At 39.8% G+C, this 19,501-nt stretch overlaps 1 protein-coding gene across 1 annotated transcript in view; it reads left to right on the top strand.

Annotated features, from left to right (window-relative positions):
* The window catches only part of KCTD8 (potassium channel tetramerization domain containing 8), a gene marked incomplete at its 5' end in the record, with an annotated part of 46,067 nt that extends 27,095 nt beyond the window's left edge, over positions 1-18,972 (top strand). Inside the window, one exon of the mRNA XM_079989810.1 lies at positions 17,046-18,972. Coding sequence (XP_079845936.1) covers positions 17,046-17,506 — 461 coding nt within the window. The 3' untranslated portion in view covers positions 17,507-18,972. The remainder of the gene's footprint in view (positions 1-17,045) is intronic.
* Between the last annotated feature and the right edge of the window lie 529 nt (positions 18,973-19,501).

Genomic DNA, 19,501 nt, shown 5'->3' with positions numbered 1-19,501 from the left:
GGAAAACAGAATTACTGTGTTGCAAATTGGTGCATATCTAAAAAGTGTCACCAACATGAAAAGTTTGGAAAGCTCTGCCATGTTGTTTCTCTTTTTCAAACTTGTTTCATTTACCTTTGTTTTTTTGTTTTGTTTTGTATACTGCCCTTCATCTGTAGATCTTAGGGCGGTTCACATCACAACATCAAATACAATATAAAAATACATGATAAAACAAAAACCACAAACCAATAACCCCCCTCCCTTCCACAAACAGCAATGCAGTGTAGACTGATTAAATTACTCTGTCAACTGTTTTTACCATTTTCATGTTCCTTCCTTGTCCTTTCCTTCACTGCAAGCTAATAGTACAAAATATCATATTCTAGGCTTTCTTGAGTCATCATAAATTTGCTTTTGCCAGTTTTTATTTCTTAATTTGCTCTGCTTAAACCCTGCTGTTCTTTAGATCATGCATTGTTTTATGTCATACGTAATCTATTAAAATTTTTTTGGGTGGATTTCCTTCACTTTCCCTTATGAATTAATTTGTAATACTGTTTCAAAACTGCTGAGCATGGAGAAGCATAATGCAAATTGGTAAATGCAGCTCAGATCAGCTAGAACTCTTAACGCTGATGGGTTTCAAACCAAACTATCTGAATTATTCCCCTGAAAATAAGAATCTCACCACGTGAAGTCAAGTGAAGTGTAGAATCTGATAAAAATTTCATCTCCTGTTTAACAAAGTAATTGGTGTCTGCTGTAAAACCATATTTTATAAAATTAGGAAAAAGTTAGATGATGTTAACAATGCTTTCTTTCTTGCCCAGCCCCCTCCAAGAATGACCAAAAAATTGGGGGGGGGGCTGTCTGAACCAAGTAAAATTTTGTTTCCACCTTACTCCACTCATTAATTTTATTTGGCATTCATGCATTCTGTTTGCAGGTTGTTGTTGTTGTTGTTTTACTCACAGAACTGTTTCAAAACTTTTGGTTTCTTGTAAAAGTAACAGTCTTGTGGCATGTTAACTACTGACAAATTATCATGGCATAAGCTTTTGAGTTAAACAGTGAGGTCTGTTGGAAACAAAATGCAGAAAAGTTCGGCATGAGATTATTCCCTCAGACCAAAATAATCCATGACACAGACCTGCTGCTATTGATAAAGCCAGTTAACGCATGCAGTGTGATAAAATCCATTGTACCAATTCTACCTGTATTGAACCTCTTGATATATTCTAACTCAGTGGTTTCACAGTGCATGCTCCCTTGAAGTTCCTTTGTTTAAGGATGGTAGCTTTAAGTTCTTGGAGGCTGAAACATTTATCTATGGCTTCTCTATGTTGCCAGTGTTGTGACTGACCTGTTTGCCCTATGTAGAATGCCGAGGGCATTGATAGCAGATGGTGGCGTATGGTACCTTGAGAGATGCGTATTGTTGCTTGATGAAGGAAGTGAATGAACCCCTGATGCTTTGGGTGGCATTTTTAAGTCCTGTAATACTGCTGTCAGAGTAAATATGGGGACAGAGTTAGCATCTGGGTCTGCCCCAGGGTCTGTGCCTGTATCCATGTTGGAGTTTTTTTTTTGGGGGGGGGGGCGTCTGTAAGCAAGTGCAGGCCTGCCACCCAAGGCCTGTGTGAGAGAAGTGTCTTTGTCCATTGTAGTCCAAAAACATCTGAAGATCCAAAGTCTGGAAAAAATTAGCTTAAACTAACTTTGGTTTGAATAAACCTAACTCTCTGAGTTTGGTCATTTTAAGGAATTGTGCTTTCATTCTCACCTGTCAAAAAATAGATGATATTTTAGAATCCAATCTAGACAAGAAATTATTACTTAGTGAAGACAGGGCTGGAAGAGTATGGTGGAAACAGAAGGACTGTTTCACAAAAAAATGGAAAGAATAGTCAATAACAGAATTACAGGAGCCATCAAAAATTCAAAGAAATATAAGCCTTTGAAGAATTAGTACAGTATAACAATAAATATAGATTAACACTTTCAGTACAATAATTCTCCAAATTTTAATTAATCTGGGGAGCATTGAAGGCTGTGATCAAAGAGGTATTAATACAAAAGACTTCTTTATTAAGGAAGAACAGAAAGAAAAAGGTGCAAGATATTACTTTGCAAATATGCCAGTTGGAGGAAGAACATAAAAGGATATGCTGAAAGGCTGTATATAGAAAATTGGAAGCAGTGTGGAACCAATTAGATATATCTAAATTGCTTCCAGGTAAAAAACAACAACTCTTATGTTTTCTAAAACTGTGTAGTTGAAAAAGGCAACAAACTGGATAGACTATTAGCAGCATAATTAAGAAAGAAGCAACAGCAACATTTCGTGAGGTACGTAGATTATAGTTGTACACCCGAGAGATATACTAAGTAAATTCAAAAAGATTTTCATTAAACTTTATTCATCTGAGAATGCTTGTGAGGAAAGTATTAAATCTTTTATGCGGAAGGTATATTTACCTCATTTATTGAAGGACAAAGCTGAGAGTCTTGAAGCTCTGATAGCAATGGAACAAACACTGAATGAGCTAAAAAAGGGGGGGGGGGGTGGCAACAAAACTCCAGGACTTGGAAGTATTTACGGATTAAAATTATAAAATCATATTTTACTCTGTAGCTTCCCCACTATTAAAAAAAAATGACATTTATCAAAATGTGTTCCGTAAAACATAAGAAGAGGTCAAAGTTATAGTTGACCCCAAACAGGGCAAAGATTTTTCTGAACATGAGTCTTGCAAGCTTGAAGCATAGAAGTAAGGAACCTCCAACCCATGGGCTTCAATTTAGCCTGCAATGCTATACAGTGGTACCTCTGGTTAAGAACTTAATTCATTCCAGCGGTCCGTTCTTAACCTGAAACCGTTCTTAACCTGAGGTATCACTTTAGCTAATGGGGCCTCCCACTGCCACCGCGCAATTTCTGTTCTCATCCTAAGGTAAAGTTCTTAACCCGAGGTACTACTTTCGGGTTAGCGGAGTCTGTAACCCGAAGTGTTTGTAACCCGAGGTGCCACTGTAATTCAAAATCCACACCTACATGCCCCCTGCACTTGTGGGGTAGGTATGCAACACTGGAAACTGCCTAGTGCAGCTGAGGGAGAACTTTCACCGGGAACTGCCTATTGCAGAGCAATCCATACCCCAAGTCTGCCATGCTTGTCTCTGTGTGGCAGAGATCTCCTTCCATTTGGCAGCAGAGGTGGAGCTGGCCAGCCAAGGATCCATGGGATCCAGCAGAGGTGGAGCTGGCCAGCCAAGGATCCATGGGATCTAGCTACTGGCAGTGTGACTGACCCACAAGGGAGAATAACCTTCTCACCCTGGCCAGCATAAGGAGCAGAACTTTAGATGGGGAGGTGCCCCCCCCCACTGGATGGAGATTCAGCCCCACTATTGCCAGATGGGAATTAAGACTAGAGGAGCAATCCTACCGTCTCCTACTGCTAAGTAATTTAAGCCCATTAATTTCAGTGGGTCTACCCTGAGTGTGATGCAATGGAGTATCAACCTTTATAAGTATTATGTGAAAGTATGGGTGGCAGTATTGGGAAAGTATTGGGACGCAGGTGGCGCTGTGGGTTAAAGCCTCAGCACCTAGGACTTGCCGATCGAAAGGTCGGCGGTTCGAATCCCTGCGGCAGGGTGCGCTCCCGCTGCTCGGTCCCAGCGCCTGCCAACCTAGCAGTTCGAAAGCACCTCCGGGTGCAAGTAGATAAATAGGGACCGCTTACCAGCGGGAAGGTAAACGGCGTTTCCGTGTGCGGCTCTGGCTCGCCAGAGCAGCGATGTCACGCTGGCCACGTGACCCGGAAGTGTCTCCGGACAGCGCTGGCCCCTGGCCTCTTAAGTGAGATGGGTGCACAACCCCAGAGTCTGTCAAGACTGGCCCGTACGGGCAGGGGTACCTTTACCTTTACCTTTATGGGTGGCAGAGTTCTCCTTCCATTTGAATGAGGTTCAATTGCTCAATGGGACCCTCCCCTCACTCTCTTCCACCTGCACCCACTAAATCTGTTCTGGAGAGTTGGGGGAAAACACAGAACAGGTTTGGAGGGCATGTGGGGTAAGGAAAGTCTCATTGCGCTAGCAGACCTCGTTCCCCATATGAATATGCCACTTAGCACTACATTGAATTCTACTTTCTGTTTTTGTCACACATACATACAACATACATACATACATACATACATACATGTGTGTATCTCTTCTTGAAAAAAATGAATCATTCATAAATATTTACCACATTTAAAGAACATCAACACCAAGGCAGAATCCTTTTAGAGGCTACATTTTCATTTCACTTTAAGGATTAAGAGATTCCATTTCAGGCCATCTGCTTCTTGTCTCCCTGATTTTCATTGTACATATCAAGACTTGTCCCTCCCTTGTAATTAGGCTTCTATAACCAATTTTGTTTTCCGTAGATAGAGACATAGGCTGGCTCAAAATAATTCTGATTTTTCAAGGGCAATTCATACATTTTCCTTTGTAAAATGCAAAGGAACTCTATTAATATAAACTTTTATAAGCTTTTATCTGTCAGCTGTTTCTACAATCAAGATGCCTTTTTCTCTTGATCTGCTCTGCTGAAAATGCTCTTCCGACATTCTAGCACAAGCAATACATTCTTTTACATTCGGGAAATGTTCATGGTTCAGCTTACTGATTTAATGGGGAATTTGTTCTAGACTGGTGAAAAGGTTCCTTAGCCTCTGAGACTTTCGTACATAGGTGAGCATTTGAAATTGAAATATTTAATTTCATTTTATATATATATATATATATATATATATATATATATATATATATATATAAAGATTTTTAAATACAAATACAGAAATAATAAACAATATAACATATATCATAACATAGTTTCATAACTTCTTTGGACTCCCTCACGTCTCCCGCTCCCACTTACATCATTGTAAATTTTGCCAGCAATTTATCATCTTGTTTAGATTCTTGTATCCCATTCATTTGAATATAATCTAATAATTCTCCAAAAGGTTTATATTTTCCTCAATCTCACTTATCGTCCTAATTCCGCCTAATTTGGTGGTGCTCAATTATTTATGATCTAGCATCCTCCTTAACATTCAACCAAATTACAGTATTTTTGTAAATAAATCTTAAATTTCTTCCAATCTTCTTCAGCTCTCTCCTCTCCCAGGTCTTGGATTCTGCCGGTCATCTCAGCCAATTCCATATAGTCTATCAGTTGCATCTGCCATTCTTCCAGTGTGGGTAGATCTTGGGTTTTCCAATGCTTAGCGATGAGTATCCTTGCTGCCGTTGTTGCATACAGGAAAAAAGTTCTGTCCTTCTTTATCACCCTCTGGCCGACAATACCCAGGAGGAAGGCCTCTGGTTTCTTGGGGAAAGTATACTTAAATACCTTTTTCAACTCATTATATATCATTTCCCAGAAGGCCTTCACTCTAGGGCACGTCCACCAGAGGTGAAAGAATGTTCCTTCATTTCCTTTACATTTCCAGCATTTGTTATCAGACAAATGGTATATTTTGGCAAGTTTAACTGGGGTCATGTACCATCTATATATCATTTTCATTACATTTTCCTTCAAAGCATTACATGCAGTGAAGTTCAACCCAGTGGTCCACAACCTTTCCCAGTCCTCAAACATAATGTTATACCCAATATCCTGTGCCCACTTTATCATAGCCGATTTAACCATTTCATCTTGTGTGTTCCATTTTAACAGCAAGTTATACATTCTTGAAAGTACCTTGGTCTTAGGTTCTAACAGTTCTGTTTCCAATTTCGATTTCTCCACCTGGAACCCTAACTTTTTGTCATTTTTAAAGACTTCTTTAATCTGAGCGTAGTGTAACCAGTCTCGCACTTTATCCTTCATTTTCTCCAAACTCTGCAATTTCCAATTGTCTCCATCTTTTTCTAGTATTTCCCCATATTTTGGCCATTTGGCCTCCATATTGGGTCTTTTTTGGGCCTTAACTTCCAGAGGTGATAGCCACCTTGGAGTTTTATTTTCCAATAAGTCTTTATATTTTGTGCAGACATTAAACACTGCTTTTCTGACAATATGGTTCTTAAAGGCCTTATTGATCTTAACCTTGTCATACCATAAGTATGCATGCCAACCAAAAGCATTGTTGAAACCTTCCAGATCCAGTACATCAGTGTCTTCGAGAAGTAGCCAGTCTTTTAGCCAGCAGAAAGCTGCGGCCTCATAGTACAACTTTAGGTCTGGCAGGGCAAAGCCCCCTCTTTCTTTCGCATCAGTTAGTATCTTAAACTTAATTCTGGGCTTTTTGCCCTGCCAGACAAACTTAGATATATCTCTCTGCCACTTCCGGAAGCACTCCTTCTTGTCCACAATCTGTAGTGTTTGGAACAAAAACAACATTTTTGGCAATACATTCATCTTGATAGCAGCAATTCGGCCTTAACAAAGAAAGTTTCAATTTTGTCCAACTGTCTAAGTCTCTCTTAATTTCTGACCAACATTTTTCATAATTGTCCTTAAATAGATTCAGATTTTTTGCTGTTATGTTTACCCCTAGGTACTTTACTTTTTTAACCACATTTAATTCTGTCTCTCTCTGAAACCGTTCTGACTCTGTATCTGTCAAATTTTTTCCCAATACCTTGGTTTTCTGTTTGTTTAATTTAAATCCCGCCACCTGACCAAAGTCTTGAATCAGTTGTAATACTCTTTTCGTACTAGATTCTGGCTCCTGCAAGGTCAAAACTAGGTCATCTGCAAAAGCTTTAAGTTTATATTGTTTCGCTCCGACCTGAATTCCTTCCACTAACCGGTCCCCTCTAATCATATTCAAGAGCACCTCCAGAACCTATTTAATTTCATTTTCAAGTCCAGAAATTTCACGTGCATGCTTGGACCAAAACTCAGTGTAATATATTTGCAGTATTTGTAAGTTTAAAAAGTATTAGGTTCTCCAGTCTCCTACAAGGGTGTGTAAAAGGGTAGTGTAATTCATAGTATTAGTGAGAAATAGTCTTCAGAAATACAGATGTTTTAAAGCAAGACGTGGTATTTGGGGGGAGTTTTATATTGTAAATTTATTTTCCCCCCCCATTGTTTTCTGTGCATATGGCTATGGGTCTATTTCTATGTTATATTCATTCTTAGGTTAGGCTTGAAAAAATATTATTTATTTAGAGCAGCCATTTCCTTAGAAGGTTTTTATGTTTGGAGGAAGGCTTGCCTCTCCCCAGTAGTATCATCAGATAAAACATTATTCATATTCAATGTGCAATCATACACATCTTTACCTGGAATTAAGCCCCACTGAACTTAGTGGGACTCACTTCTGAAAAGACATGTGAAGAACTGCAACCACACAGAGCTCCCATGCCTTTGGAATAAAGAAGAAATGGTTCTCTGTCAGAAGGAACATCTATATAAATATCCGCTTGCGGTAGCCTAGTTCTTAGTACAGTGCAACAGATGAATCCAATGGCTACCTTGTACTGTACTTTCAAAAGATGTTGTTGTTGTTGTTGTTGTTGTCCATGGCACTGGTACACAAATTTATCAACAGCAACCCGCAGATTTCTTTCACTAAAATTACGTATGCTGCTTGGAAGTTTTATTGCATTCAGATGGTGTCTACATTTTGTGAAATAAATAAAAAAATAAAATTGGAATCAAAGTTGCCAACTTTTTTCTGATAAGGCTTATGTACCTTCAACAACAGCATGCCCGAAAGACATTTAGAACTGGGATACTTTTAGAAAGAAATTTTGAACTGGGAGAAACTGTTTCACACAGCTGTTAAAAGCTTTGGAATCATGCAAGGAAAAGAGGATCTTCATATATGCTTAATATGTTAATTTTAATACATTAAATGGGTAGGAGCAATAGAACAGCACAGTGGGCAGGGAGGGGAGATCATTCCATTGGGCAAGCCAAAATGCTGGTGCATAAGGAGAACTATCTTCGTAGCTCTAGGCTGAATTCCATCCCAATTGTTTAAAAGGTAGATTTACTTTCATATGCCCTTTTAAGCACCCTCCTTTTTTTCAAAGGCTGTAAGATGCAAAATGTAAAGCTCTAATAGACATTTCCTTGTCTTAATATGAAGTTGGTTTGGACTGGCTTTATACAATTTGCCTGTACTCGTAGTGGAGTCTATCATAAATAAAAATGCTCCGATGACTCTTGAGGCTGGCATTTCCCCCCAGGCTCTCAGCAGTCCGAAATGAAGATAAGTGTAAAGCTCCATTTTGCTTCTCCTGCTGGTTGTTGCACAGAGCTGCTTCCTATCATTAGTCTTGAGACAGTCTACCATCTCCTGAATTCTGCACTGCCTCTTTAAAATGCTTTTAACACCTTTCTAGCAGCAGAGAGTAAGAGTGGTTCCAATCACTTCTGACTTCTACCGTAAAGTGCAATTTGTTCTCAGTGATATTGTGGACTCATGAGAGTTTAGCAAAGGAATATGATACACTTCTTGTCCCTGTTTCTACTTACGGTTGAGTGTGGGGGAAGTGGTACCAAAGAGGTTTAAGCGAATGGGTGAGCATCATTGTGTGTGCTGTTCAGCTTTTACAGTAGCTAAAGGCCTTTAACACACTTTGCTGTACCCATAATCAAGGCCATATCATACAAGCTTTAAAATATAACAATTTGATTCCCTGTCTGCTGCATAAATGAAATAGAATATGGGTGCTGCAAGCTTTAATCAATACATGGACCTAAGTAGGAGTGGAGAACCTCTGGCCCATGAGTCTAATAAGGTCTGCCAGGTCTTCAAGATGGATCCATCCATTTTGGACTAACTTTTCCCTGGCCTGGTATCAGGCGCAAGATAGTTCAAGATGTGGCTTGAAGCTTGCAACTAAATGAAAAACGATTTCGGAGTGTGCTCCTAAATGTGCTGCTTATTGGATGACTAGTATTGGGGGCTCGTTGGAGCCAAGCCTGGGCAGACCCTCCAAAGTCTCTCTGATTAAGCCAGGTACTTTCCAGGTTAAGCAGAAGCCCTGTAGCAGCTTCTCTTTAGCAGCCCACATGTTTTGTGTTCTCGCTAAGCCATAGTTTGGCTTACTGTATCATGAAAAACAGCTCACATTGGGACATTACCAATCTAATATATTAGTTCATTTTCCACTTTTGAGTTCAGTTTCTCTTCAGCAGCAATTTAACATTGTTTTCCAGAAGCCTTACTATGAAATCATATCTAAAAGTTCAATTCACATTATCATTGAACTAATAAGAATTGGACAGTTTAAATAAATAACCACACGTAGTATTAAATATAACTATGCCATCAAATGAAGATGCTTAGTATGTTTCCCATATATCTTCTGAATGTGTTATTCACTGATTAATTGGGAATCATGCTGACTGGTACTGATGAGACTTGGGGTTTAACACCTTCTGAAGATAGAACCTCACCCTGCCTCCAGCAATATATGGTTGTTTCACATCAGTCAGATGATTTCCATTGCAATTTGTCTCTTTTCTGATTTATGGCTGGGAGAGAGGGAGGGAGCCTATTAAATCAAATGGACTTCTGGTACACGTTTATTGGGATATTGATGTTTTATCACCAATTAGACTGTGTTCCTCATCTCATTATCCTGTTAGCTTTGCTTTTTTAATCACTTTACCGTATTGGGCAGAGAAAGGTTTCTCTGGCATTTTAATTTTTTTGTGTGTGGTTTGGAGAGAGAGGGGGAAAAGGAGCCAGGGAAAGCATGCATAAAAGAAGGAATAATTAACCTTAGAATGAGATGTTGGACATGTGAACCATTTAAAGGCAGGGCTTGCCAATGTGGTTCCCTCCAGATGTTGTTGGACTACAACTCCCCTCATCCTTGTCCACTAGGCATGCATGGAGGGGCTGACAAGAATAGCCATCTGAAAGATGCCACTCTGGATATCCCAGATTTAAAATATAGGTCTAGTAAATGCTAAGCAGTCTATATTTTACATGTGTTGTGCAGTAAAAGAATGTCTTGTGGCATAAGAGAAGTTTTGTTTGCATTATGTGAGCATCACACTTTGCTTAATTTGAGTACATGATAATTTAGGCCCAGACTGCACAAATGGCTGACTACATTGCCCCTGGTCTGCACCACTTCAGATTACAAGTGAAGGGTTATATTACTCAGCGCTCCACTATATAGGAAACAAGATATCAATGAGGAGAGTTTGAGCATATCCTTCTTCCTGATTGTGCTGTATTTCAGTATCTGTCTGTACCTTTGTTTCAATGGAGGATCACTCAAGCATACAGCACTAATTGTTGTCTCCAGTCATGCTGTCCCAAAATAATTTGACTATGTGATCACCCGTGTGGCCAGATCAAGCTAAAGACAAGAATTGGGACTTGAAACAGCTTTAATTGCCTACTCCATCTTTGTTTATATGAGTACAGATGGCAATATTAAGATCATTTGACTTTTACTGTAGCTGGCACAACATATCTGAAACTGTGAAGAACTTCTATGAATCCAGTGTGAGTGGCCATTCGGTGATTAAAAAACCCAGTGTTATTAGTATGCTAATGATGATGCCCACTTTGTTTCTCTCCAATACATCAAAATTAAGGGTGAACAGATTATTCTGGAAGTAGAAAGGAGGAAGTAGAAAGTAGGCAAACTTCCTTCTTTCAATCAGATCACAAGAAAAGCACAAGAGACCTTACAATGGCATGGTCCTTGGTTTACCAACAAGAGTAGACTTGAGACTGAGTATGGAGAACATGTCAGTAGCAGCAACATGATGCACTCATGGAGTGAGCCATTCACCTGTCCTTTGCTGAATCAGGGTGGTTGTCTTTATAGTCAGCTTTTCTCCATAAGTGGTTAAAAATACATATATTCTTGATATCTCTGTACCTTATGGCAACACTAGTATTCTTCATTATTTTAAAATCAAGATAAGATTACTTTTTCTCAATGACAATTGTTTACATATTCAGGCTGTTTTAGGATTTTCAGTTTATCGTAGAGCTAAAACTTAAAAAGGAAGGGAAAAAATACCCAAATGGATGGAATGAAGATCCTTTCGAGAAGAAGGAATATTTTCCTGAATGAGTTTCCATTAATTCTAAATGGCTGCTTAGAAGTACTCAGCTGAGGAGTGCTGCTTTACTGCCCTGGCAGTATATCTGTGGCAATATTCCCAGGCAATTATAACTTTCCACTGGCCTGACCTCCAATGTGACTGTCCAAGCTGTGAGAGGAAAATAAGGCCAAGTAAATGGAATCGGACTGAACAAAACTAGAGTGAAGTCAGTTTTTGCCTGTTTCTTTTAGTCCAATTTGCTTGGGATAATTAAAGCAGTAGCAATAACCATTCAATCTGTTTTCATTAGTAGAAAGATTAAATGTGGTCGTTGGAGGAAAAAAACCCTGGTTCTCTTTGTGTATGAAGATCTGAGATACTCATATACAAGTTCTATTGGAATGTGCTGTGTTCTTTAAGGATTGGATTTCCGCTGCTTCCCCTGTTTTTGCATGTTATTTTCATCCAATGCCCATGGAATCTGCTACTGTAAATAATGCTATATCTGTGCCTTCTCATGCACAATTATAAATCTGATTTTTTTTTTCCCAGCTCATGGGAAAACAAACATTCACAAACCCTTTTTTATTAAAAAAACCCCCAGAAAATTTATTATTTTGACACAAATGTGTTTTCAGGTGCTGAGTGACTGCACCTCAGGCTGAACTAGTTCCTACCCCACCCCATCCTTATTTATATCTGATTATGTGTTCAATGCTCATGTTCAATATGAAATGTGCCCCATATTGAGCTTAATGTGGCTCACTTGAGCATGCTGCTGTTAAATCAACTAGAATGTGTCTCTAAGGGTGTGTTTTCTAGGCTACATCTTGAGTGGGGCGGAGGGGGGGAGCTAACACTGTCAGGATCACATCCCTGATTAGTTCTCCACTTAATAGTTTTGTTCTGGGACAGCCAAAGGGTATTTGCTTTCTCCCTGTGATGTTGGAAGAGACATCACACAACGAATATTGCCCGTGCCCTCTGGAGCTAGTCCATTGGCTGAAAAGAGCTTTATTCTGCCATTTAGGTTGCAAGTCCAAGCCCTCTTCCATCCCCTACCCTCAAGGCAGTGGATCTGCTTTTGAGTTTGCCATGAGTGAGCAGCTGCGAGGAAAGTGGAATGAGAGTTTGGAGACACATGAAATGATGGTTGGCTGCCATGCAGTAAATGCTTCTGAACACGATGGCCTGGGTGGTGATCAGTCACCACGGAGAGATAGTTTCCAGCGGCAATGTCTCTACAGGGGCTCTAATGTGTGCTCCAATCCTTGGACCGGGCTCCTATCTGGAAAACTGGTAAATAAGGAAGTAAAGAGAAACTAGGGATTTTTCTCCATAGTAAGAGTTTCTATTGAATTCTTATGGTGTTAAGTTGTGTCAATAGGTGGGTGCTGTTGTGTAGGTAGGGAGAGGAGAAATTCAGGAGCAAAGGTGGTGTCTTATGCTGAAAGCAATAGAGATTTATTTACAAGGTTATTCAGAACTGCTGCTGCGCAAAACACCCTCTCAAAACTTGCCAGCGATAGCTGTGCTTAGCCCTTCATTTTGAGCCCACAGTAGAGCATTAACTTCTTTGACCAGGTGTGCCCAAGTCAAATCACTCAGGTCCACATTTATATTTACTAGCTCAATTGCTCCTTCAACTTCACAATTTCAGCTCAGTTTCCCTTCTCTTTATTTGCCACAGCACAATATAATGGTTTAGTATCTTTTAAAAAAACAAATACACACAACAATCCTATTTTCTCTTAGCATTCTTTACTTCTGCTACTAGCAGAAAGTGTCTGGTGTTTCTCAGGAATTCTACAAAAAAAAAAAAAAGGGCAGGTTTTGAAAACAGTGGTTAAAATCCATGCAGTTTTGAAAGGTTCAACCCACCATTTTGATTCAGAATGATGTCCAATAGTATCCAAACATAGACAGGAACCTGCTCCTTCATCTCAGAAGCCAACATGCAAAAATTGTTTATGATATCACAAGAGGTGCCCAAATGCATAGAGATCAGACAAAGAGACAAGCAATATTCCAAAAGGCATGGTAGATTTTACTTCCTGATATTACAGTATTAACGACCCTGGTGTCTAGGAGCCTGCTGTATGGATATGAGTTCTGTTCAGACCTTTGGTGCTGCAGTTGGGGGTAGTGACAGCATTCATGATTCTACTCTTATACCCAGGCACTGAAATCTCCACATATATAATGTGAACAGGGTTTATATTACGTGCAGCAGAGCTATGATACAGTAAATGGGGGTGAGCTGATGGATTAAAGCCTGATTTAAAGCTGTGTTCTTCAAATTGGGAACATACTTCATTTGATTTGTAACCAAGATTGGTGATGACCACCATGCGGAATGCCAAAAAGGAGTGCTTATTTATTATATTTTTTATCTCTTCCTCCAAAGAGCTCAGGGTCACGTACATTATTCTCCTTGCCCTTCAGAACCCTGTGAGCCATTTTAGTGGTTGAGGCTGAATGAAGCTCATGCAGTAACTGTTATGTTCTGAAGTTCTCACCCTGGGCTAGCAGGGGGATACTGTAGATAGTTATGCAAATGAAGGATCGAAAGTGACGTTCAGTGATTGAATAGTTTTAGAAAGTTGCTACAGTTACGTTGTTCTGGAGCTCTATATAAGCAGGCTGACTGAGCTCTTCAGTTCAGTTCTGTTCTGGCCTTTGAATAAACAAGAGCTGTTTGAAGAATCGCTGTGTCGTCTGATATGTTCGCCCACAACTTAACACTAACCTTTGTGGCTGAGTGATGATTTGAACTCTAGGACTCCTACAGACATCCCCACCCACCTGACATTTGTGGTGATTTCTGCTTATAATACTATTAGTGCTGTCATATTTGATCCTACCTTTTGGGCCTGCAAAGGTTTAGGTGCGGTCACACAGCTTCATGCCCAATCAGTTCATATCCTGAAATTTCCTGTTTAAATTCCATAACTTTTTGTGCCACAAATGTTCTGATTTATTTTTTTCCTGCTTTTATTGTTTTAGAGCCCCTCCAGAGAGCAATAATGAAGTAGCATTGGGAAGCAACACAGAAAATACTAAAGCAGAATAAAGCCACCACAAATGCAATATTATTGTGGCAGAATACTGTACATCCACAATAAAACACCAGTCTGGAAAGGTCCCTGGTCTCTCAAGTCTAAGTCTAAAACTGTAATCACTGCACCACAACTGGGAAATCCCTCTCACTTATCATAAAAGTTGTGTGGGTCAGCCTAGTTCAGTTCCCTTGTTAAATCAGGAAGAATCCACGATTCCCAGAAGTTTGGAAGCATTGCTTTAGATGAATGGCTTATCACTTAGAGACATGGAGTCCTGTTCTGAATGATAAATTGCTTCATTCATTTCAAGTCACTACATAACCAGTCACACACCATTGAGCTCAATGCTATTAAAGGGTAATTTCCCTTATGGGAATTGCACTCACCACAACATAATTCTACACAGCAAAATCCTTTTATCCCCAAGTAGATAAAGGAATTTAAAATCAAAGGCATCTTCCAGTTTCAACTACAATCACACAGCTGGCCCTCATTTTAAAATGCCCACAGAACATAATCATATGCCTGAAAAACTTTAGCATTTACACAAAACTGCCAAATCTAATTATGAAAGTCATCTGTTTTCCACTCAAGGAAGTGAGATGGCACCACCACCAATGCTAATACCACCAGAGAACTGTAATTATTCTGAGAAACAGCTTTTTTTGTTGTTGTTGTTGCCCACTTAACATCATTTGTAGTCAAACCTAATGAAATAAATCAAGACAGTATTTTGCCTTTGTTAGCCCTGGACAGACTCATCACTATGTTTGATTTTCTCAGTTTCCCTTTTTGTTCTCAAACCTATTAAAAAGCTAATTATCACTACAGCAACATTTGTCTTGTGACCTACATTATAGAAAGGGTTACTTTGAGGTTTCTCTTACAACTCCCAGTTATTCTGTGCAGTCCTTTTTCAGTCATGTGCCTTCCGAGTGGAAACCCCTGCATGTTCATCCAGAGCTGAACATGTTTCAAAAGATGTAGCGAACTCCAGGTATTTAGGACACCCTCGTTCCCTGTAGAAGGATGTATGGAGGGATCCCCATAGGGCTCAGTGGACTGACACTTCTTCCCACTCTCCAGTCGTATCACCCGGCAGTTAACAGGAGGTCTGTACAGGTCTCCCATGTCCCCATCCAGTTCTCCCCCTCTGTGTTTCTCAAGTTGCTCAAGATCTAGATTGAAGCAGCTCTGCACTTCTTCTACAGAGAAGGCAGACTGGGTGGAAATACAGAAAGCATGCATAGACCTCCCAGTTCCTGGAATGTTCTTCCTTATGATGCTTCTGCACAGGCTGAGGTAGGGAGAGGGAAGAAACTGGGCTCTTTTGCACCTCACTGAATTTAGTAGGGCTTGCTGGTGAGTATACATGCATTTGCTTGCACTGCTTACCGAAAAACACCCTCCCCATCATTCTTACTTGGTACCCAACCTCCCAGTTCAGCATAAGGTAGCCAGCAAGTCTTCTCACCTGCATTCCCACCCCTCCTCAGCAAAGCTCTCTCTCCCTTTCTATCAAAGGGAGGGAGCAAGGGCAAGCAAGCGCAAAGATAGTCCAGGCACCCCCAAACTCAGCCTTCCAGATGTTTTGGGTCTACAGTTTCCATCATCCCTGACCACTGGTCCTGTTAGCTAGGGATGGTGGGAGTTGTAGTCCCAAAAAACATCTGGAGGGCCGAGTTTGGGGGTGCCTGAGATAGTTTCAAATAAATCAACCCTCCAACCCACCAATCCTTCCTTTTTGATATGGAGGAAAGCTATTTAGGGGGAACAAACAACATAAACACCACCAGAAAATAAAACCAAAACCTCTTCCCCCTCTTTTTTTCACTGATGGGGGAGTGTGTAAGGGAAGAAAGAAGTGCTTTCCAGTTCTTTGTTTACGTTCTTTGTTTAATTTACTTTGCTTGTCTATCCACCTGGATTGTTAGCAGGCTCTAAGTGGAAAGATACTGGTGAAACTGAAAGAGTTTGCTGGTTTGTGTGAGGGCTTATCATCATTTCTTATTGGTTAGGAGGGAGGAGGGAGAGAGCAAACAAAACTGTCGATACAGTGCCTGCAAATTATCTGCAAATTATCTGTGAAGTATCAGTTCAGCTGAGCTACCCCCTGGGAAGCTGTCAAAGTCTTCATCTTTTGTTGACCGGTATATAAGGATGCTATTTCAATAGCGGTATTCAACAATATGGTGATTTATCGCACAACCCTAGTAGCTAGTGGTCAGCTTCAAATATTGTTGGAGGAAAGGGGTTATCTGGACCTATTTTAGTCTGACTTCAGGCCTAAATTCAGAGCCAAAGGGGCCTTGATGCACTGAGTGCTGACCTGTAGGACTGTTACCAGAGAGAGGCATTAGTTAAAGGAAGGATCAGAGAGATGAGTATTCAAAGTCTCACCATCACAGTGCTCACTGGGTGACTAACCACTTTGAGAGTTGCTATAAAAACAACATTTGGAGCAATGCTATTTTTCTACAAAAAGATGTGCAGGAACTCACCACGAACACCTCCCTTGTTCTCTTATAATGGCAATTACGCCCACCTCAGAGGTACCAGAACTCTGTTCCGGTGATTTCCAGCTGGGGAAAAAGCCCTGATTGGAAGGAGAACTGTGTTCATTCTGAACTCTTTGACTAAAGGCAGGGATATTTTTGAATATATAATGAGCAGTCAACGTTAAATTTTACCCAGAGTAGACAAATCGAAATTAATCAACAGGCTGAGTTAGGTCCATTAATTTCAGTGGGTATACTGTGAATGCCACTCAATGTAACATTAAGGAGTATGGTTTCCCCCTTAAATCTTTACCCTTCTTTTTCGTCCAACAAGCCTACAAGTTAGCTCACAGTAAGAAAACACAAGTCAGTCTGTAAACAGTCCTATTGTTTATGGATTATTTATTTAGTTAATTCATTCATTACCTACTCATACTTTCTCTCCCCCTCTACTTTTATTAGGACCACCACAGAGGACAGTGTCTCCCAAACAAGACCATGACGATAAGAAGCACGAAAAAGTTGCAGACAAAGGAAGTGAGAGTGGGACGTCCTGCAATGAGTTGTCCACCTCTAGTTGCGACAGCCACTCTGAGGCCAGCACTCCCCAAGAAAACGCTGCCAGCACTCAGCAGTCTACAGGGCACCAGCCAAATACTCTAACGTTGGATCGGCCCTCTAAGAAAGGCGGGGCACAGTGGATGCCTCCACCAGACAAACGCAGGAACAGCGAACTTTTTCAGACACTCATTAGCAAGTCCAGAGAAACAAACCTGTCCAAAAGGAAGGTATGTGAGAAGCTAAGTGTTGAAGAAGAGATGAAAAAGTGTATTCAGGATTTTAAACAAATCCATATTCCGGATTATTTTCCTGAACGGAAACGCCCATGGCAATCTGAACTGCTACAAAAATATGGGCTATAGTTTTTTCAGTATTTTATGACTTGTCGGTGGTGCATTTGATGTATATTAAGTTGCCAGTTTCTACTGATGTAGTTCTTTTTGATCTACTCATTGGAGTGATTCCTGCTGCTTATTTCTTTCTGTGAACTGGATGTTGGGTAGGACATGGGTTGACCTTTTTTTTTTTTCCTTTTTCAAAAATGAAGTAATAAAACGAAACTAAAGCATTATGGATTCTTTTATAATAGTTTAAAACGTGCATGATCAGGAAATTTTGGTTTTCAAAATTCTCATTTGTGAAATAAATAAATCATGAGAGCATTCATCATCCACAATAGCAGTGATACAAAATTCCACTGGATGAAGAAGAATGGGGCTTATGATAACAGAATTAAACATGAACACTATTTAAAATGTTAATGCAATAAAGCAAATGTCTATTTTGCATGAGCACAATAGTTGACAAGTAGATCACAAAAGAGCAAGAGGTTTGTCTGCTTGGATAAATATTTTGTTCAATGCCAAGACGATCAATGTAAAATGTCTTTGGGATTGAACTTTGTGAGGATTTGTGTGTGGCTGTGTGTTCGTTTTGTAAGGATGGTGTAAATATGCCTTATACTGTTCTATGATTGCACCAACACTCATCTATTAATGTTTGTCAGGACTATTTCTGTGAAATGCAAAACCAGATTGTGAAAACTGGTTTCATGGTCTGAAAAGTTTCTGTTTTCATGTTTAGCCAACAAAGCTGGAAAAATAAAAAAACCTAAACATATTTATTAAAAGGGGCCTACTTTTAAGATTTTTTTGATTTATTACTCTTATGTTATTATTAGTCTTTTGTTTGCATCTTCAAATAATTTTAAGGAGAGTTTTTGCAGTGTTCTCATTATGTTCCTACTCTGCTTCCAAATTGCAAGCAACACATTTCAGCCGAAAATGAATAATGCTTGGGGTACATGAGTTTTAATTAAAATGTTCAATAGAGATTCAACGTGATGGGGGAAAAACAATGTTATTGATTACTGCCCAGTACAGTAGCGATAAAATCTCAACCAAGAGCACACAATGAGAATTTGAGTTGACAAGGAAAATAATACTTCTGACAACTGTTGTGAAATTACTGTTAAAATACTAAATTTAAGATGTCGTTAACAAGGTACACCAGACCAAAGGAACTATTTTCCCAGTACACAAAAACTAATATTCATCCATAATGACACAAAAATAATCTGATCAAAAGCTGGCGTGCTTGGAATGAATGAAGAATTTGCAGAGACTTATGAAATATTGTTGAGTATTAGATTTTTATATATACCAGCAATTTGTCTTCTTTTGTCTGATGCTTTTCTTTACAGTAGTAACAGCATCTCGGCTAATTTGACAAAGTGTATCAATCTGTTAAGGGTTGCTTGGTGCCCCAGGTTTATACTGAATAATCTTCAGGCTTTCAAAACTTGTAACTCAATTCATTCACTGAATAAATTTGTTTCAAAGCGCGCTGTTTCTATTTGGGTCGGTTCACACATCACAGTGACTCCCATGTGCTTATTTCAGGAACATGTTTGTTGGTCAGTGTTTGTGTGATTTCCAGGGACTGATTATGCAGGACCCTATCTACATAGAGATGCTAGAAATCATGAGCTAGCTGCATGCTGGTGGTCCTGTTTGGTCTCAAGCTGGTTGGGTGGGTCCACTATGATGTGTGAACTAGCCTATTCATTTTATTCATTTACTTCTGATATTTTTGCACCACCTTTCCAGATAAGGTGATGGGAGGGAAAACTTTATGTAGATAAAGCTCCACATTTGTTAAGATGGATGCGACTGAAGTGTGTGTGTGTGTGTGTGTGTGTGTGTTTGTGTGTAGGCAAGTGGGCACAGGATGGTGGAAAATAGGTCTTTGCAATGTGAGAATAAGGATAGTGGAGAAGCTTCCCTCATGCATCTTTTAAGGCAGAAGGTTTTGGGTTTTTTGCTAGTGTTGGGCACAGCCTCACAACCCACCTGGAG

The sequence above is a fragment of the Podarcis cretensis genome, assembly GCF_951804945.1.
Source record: "Podarcis cretensis genome assembly, chromosome: 9".
Classification (NCBI taxonomy): domain Eukaryota; kingdom Metazoa; phylum Chordata; class Lepidosauria; order Squamata; family Lacertidae; genus Podarcis; species Podarcis cretensis.
This window is presented reverse-complemented; position numbering and strand designations above follow the sequence as displayed.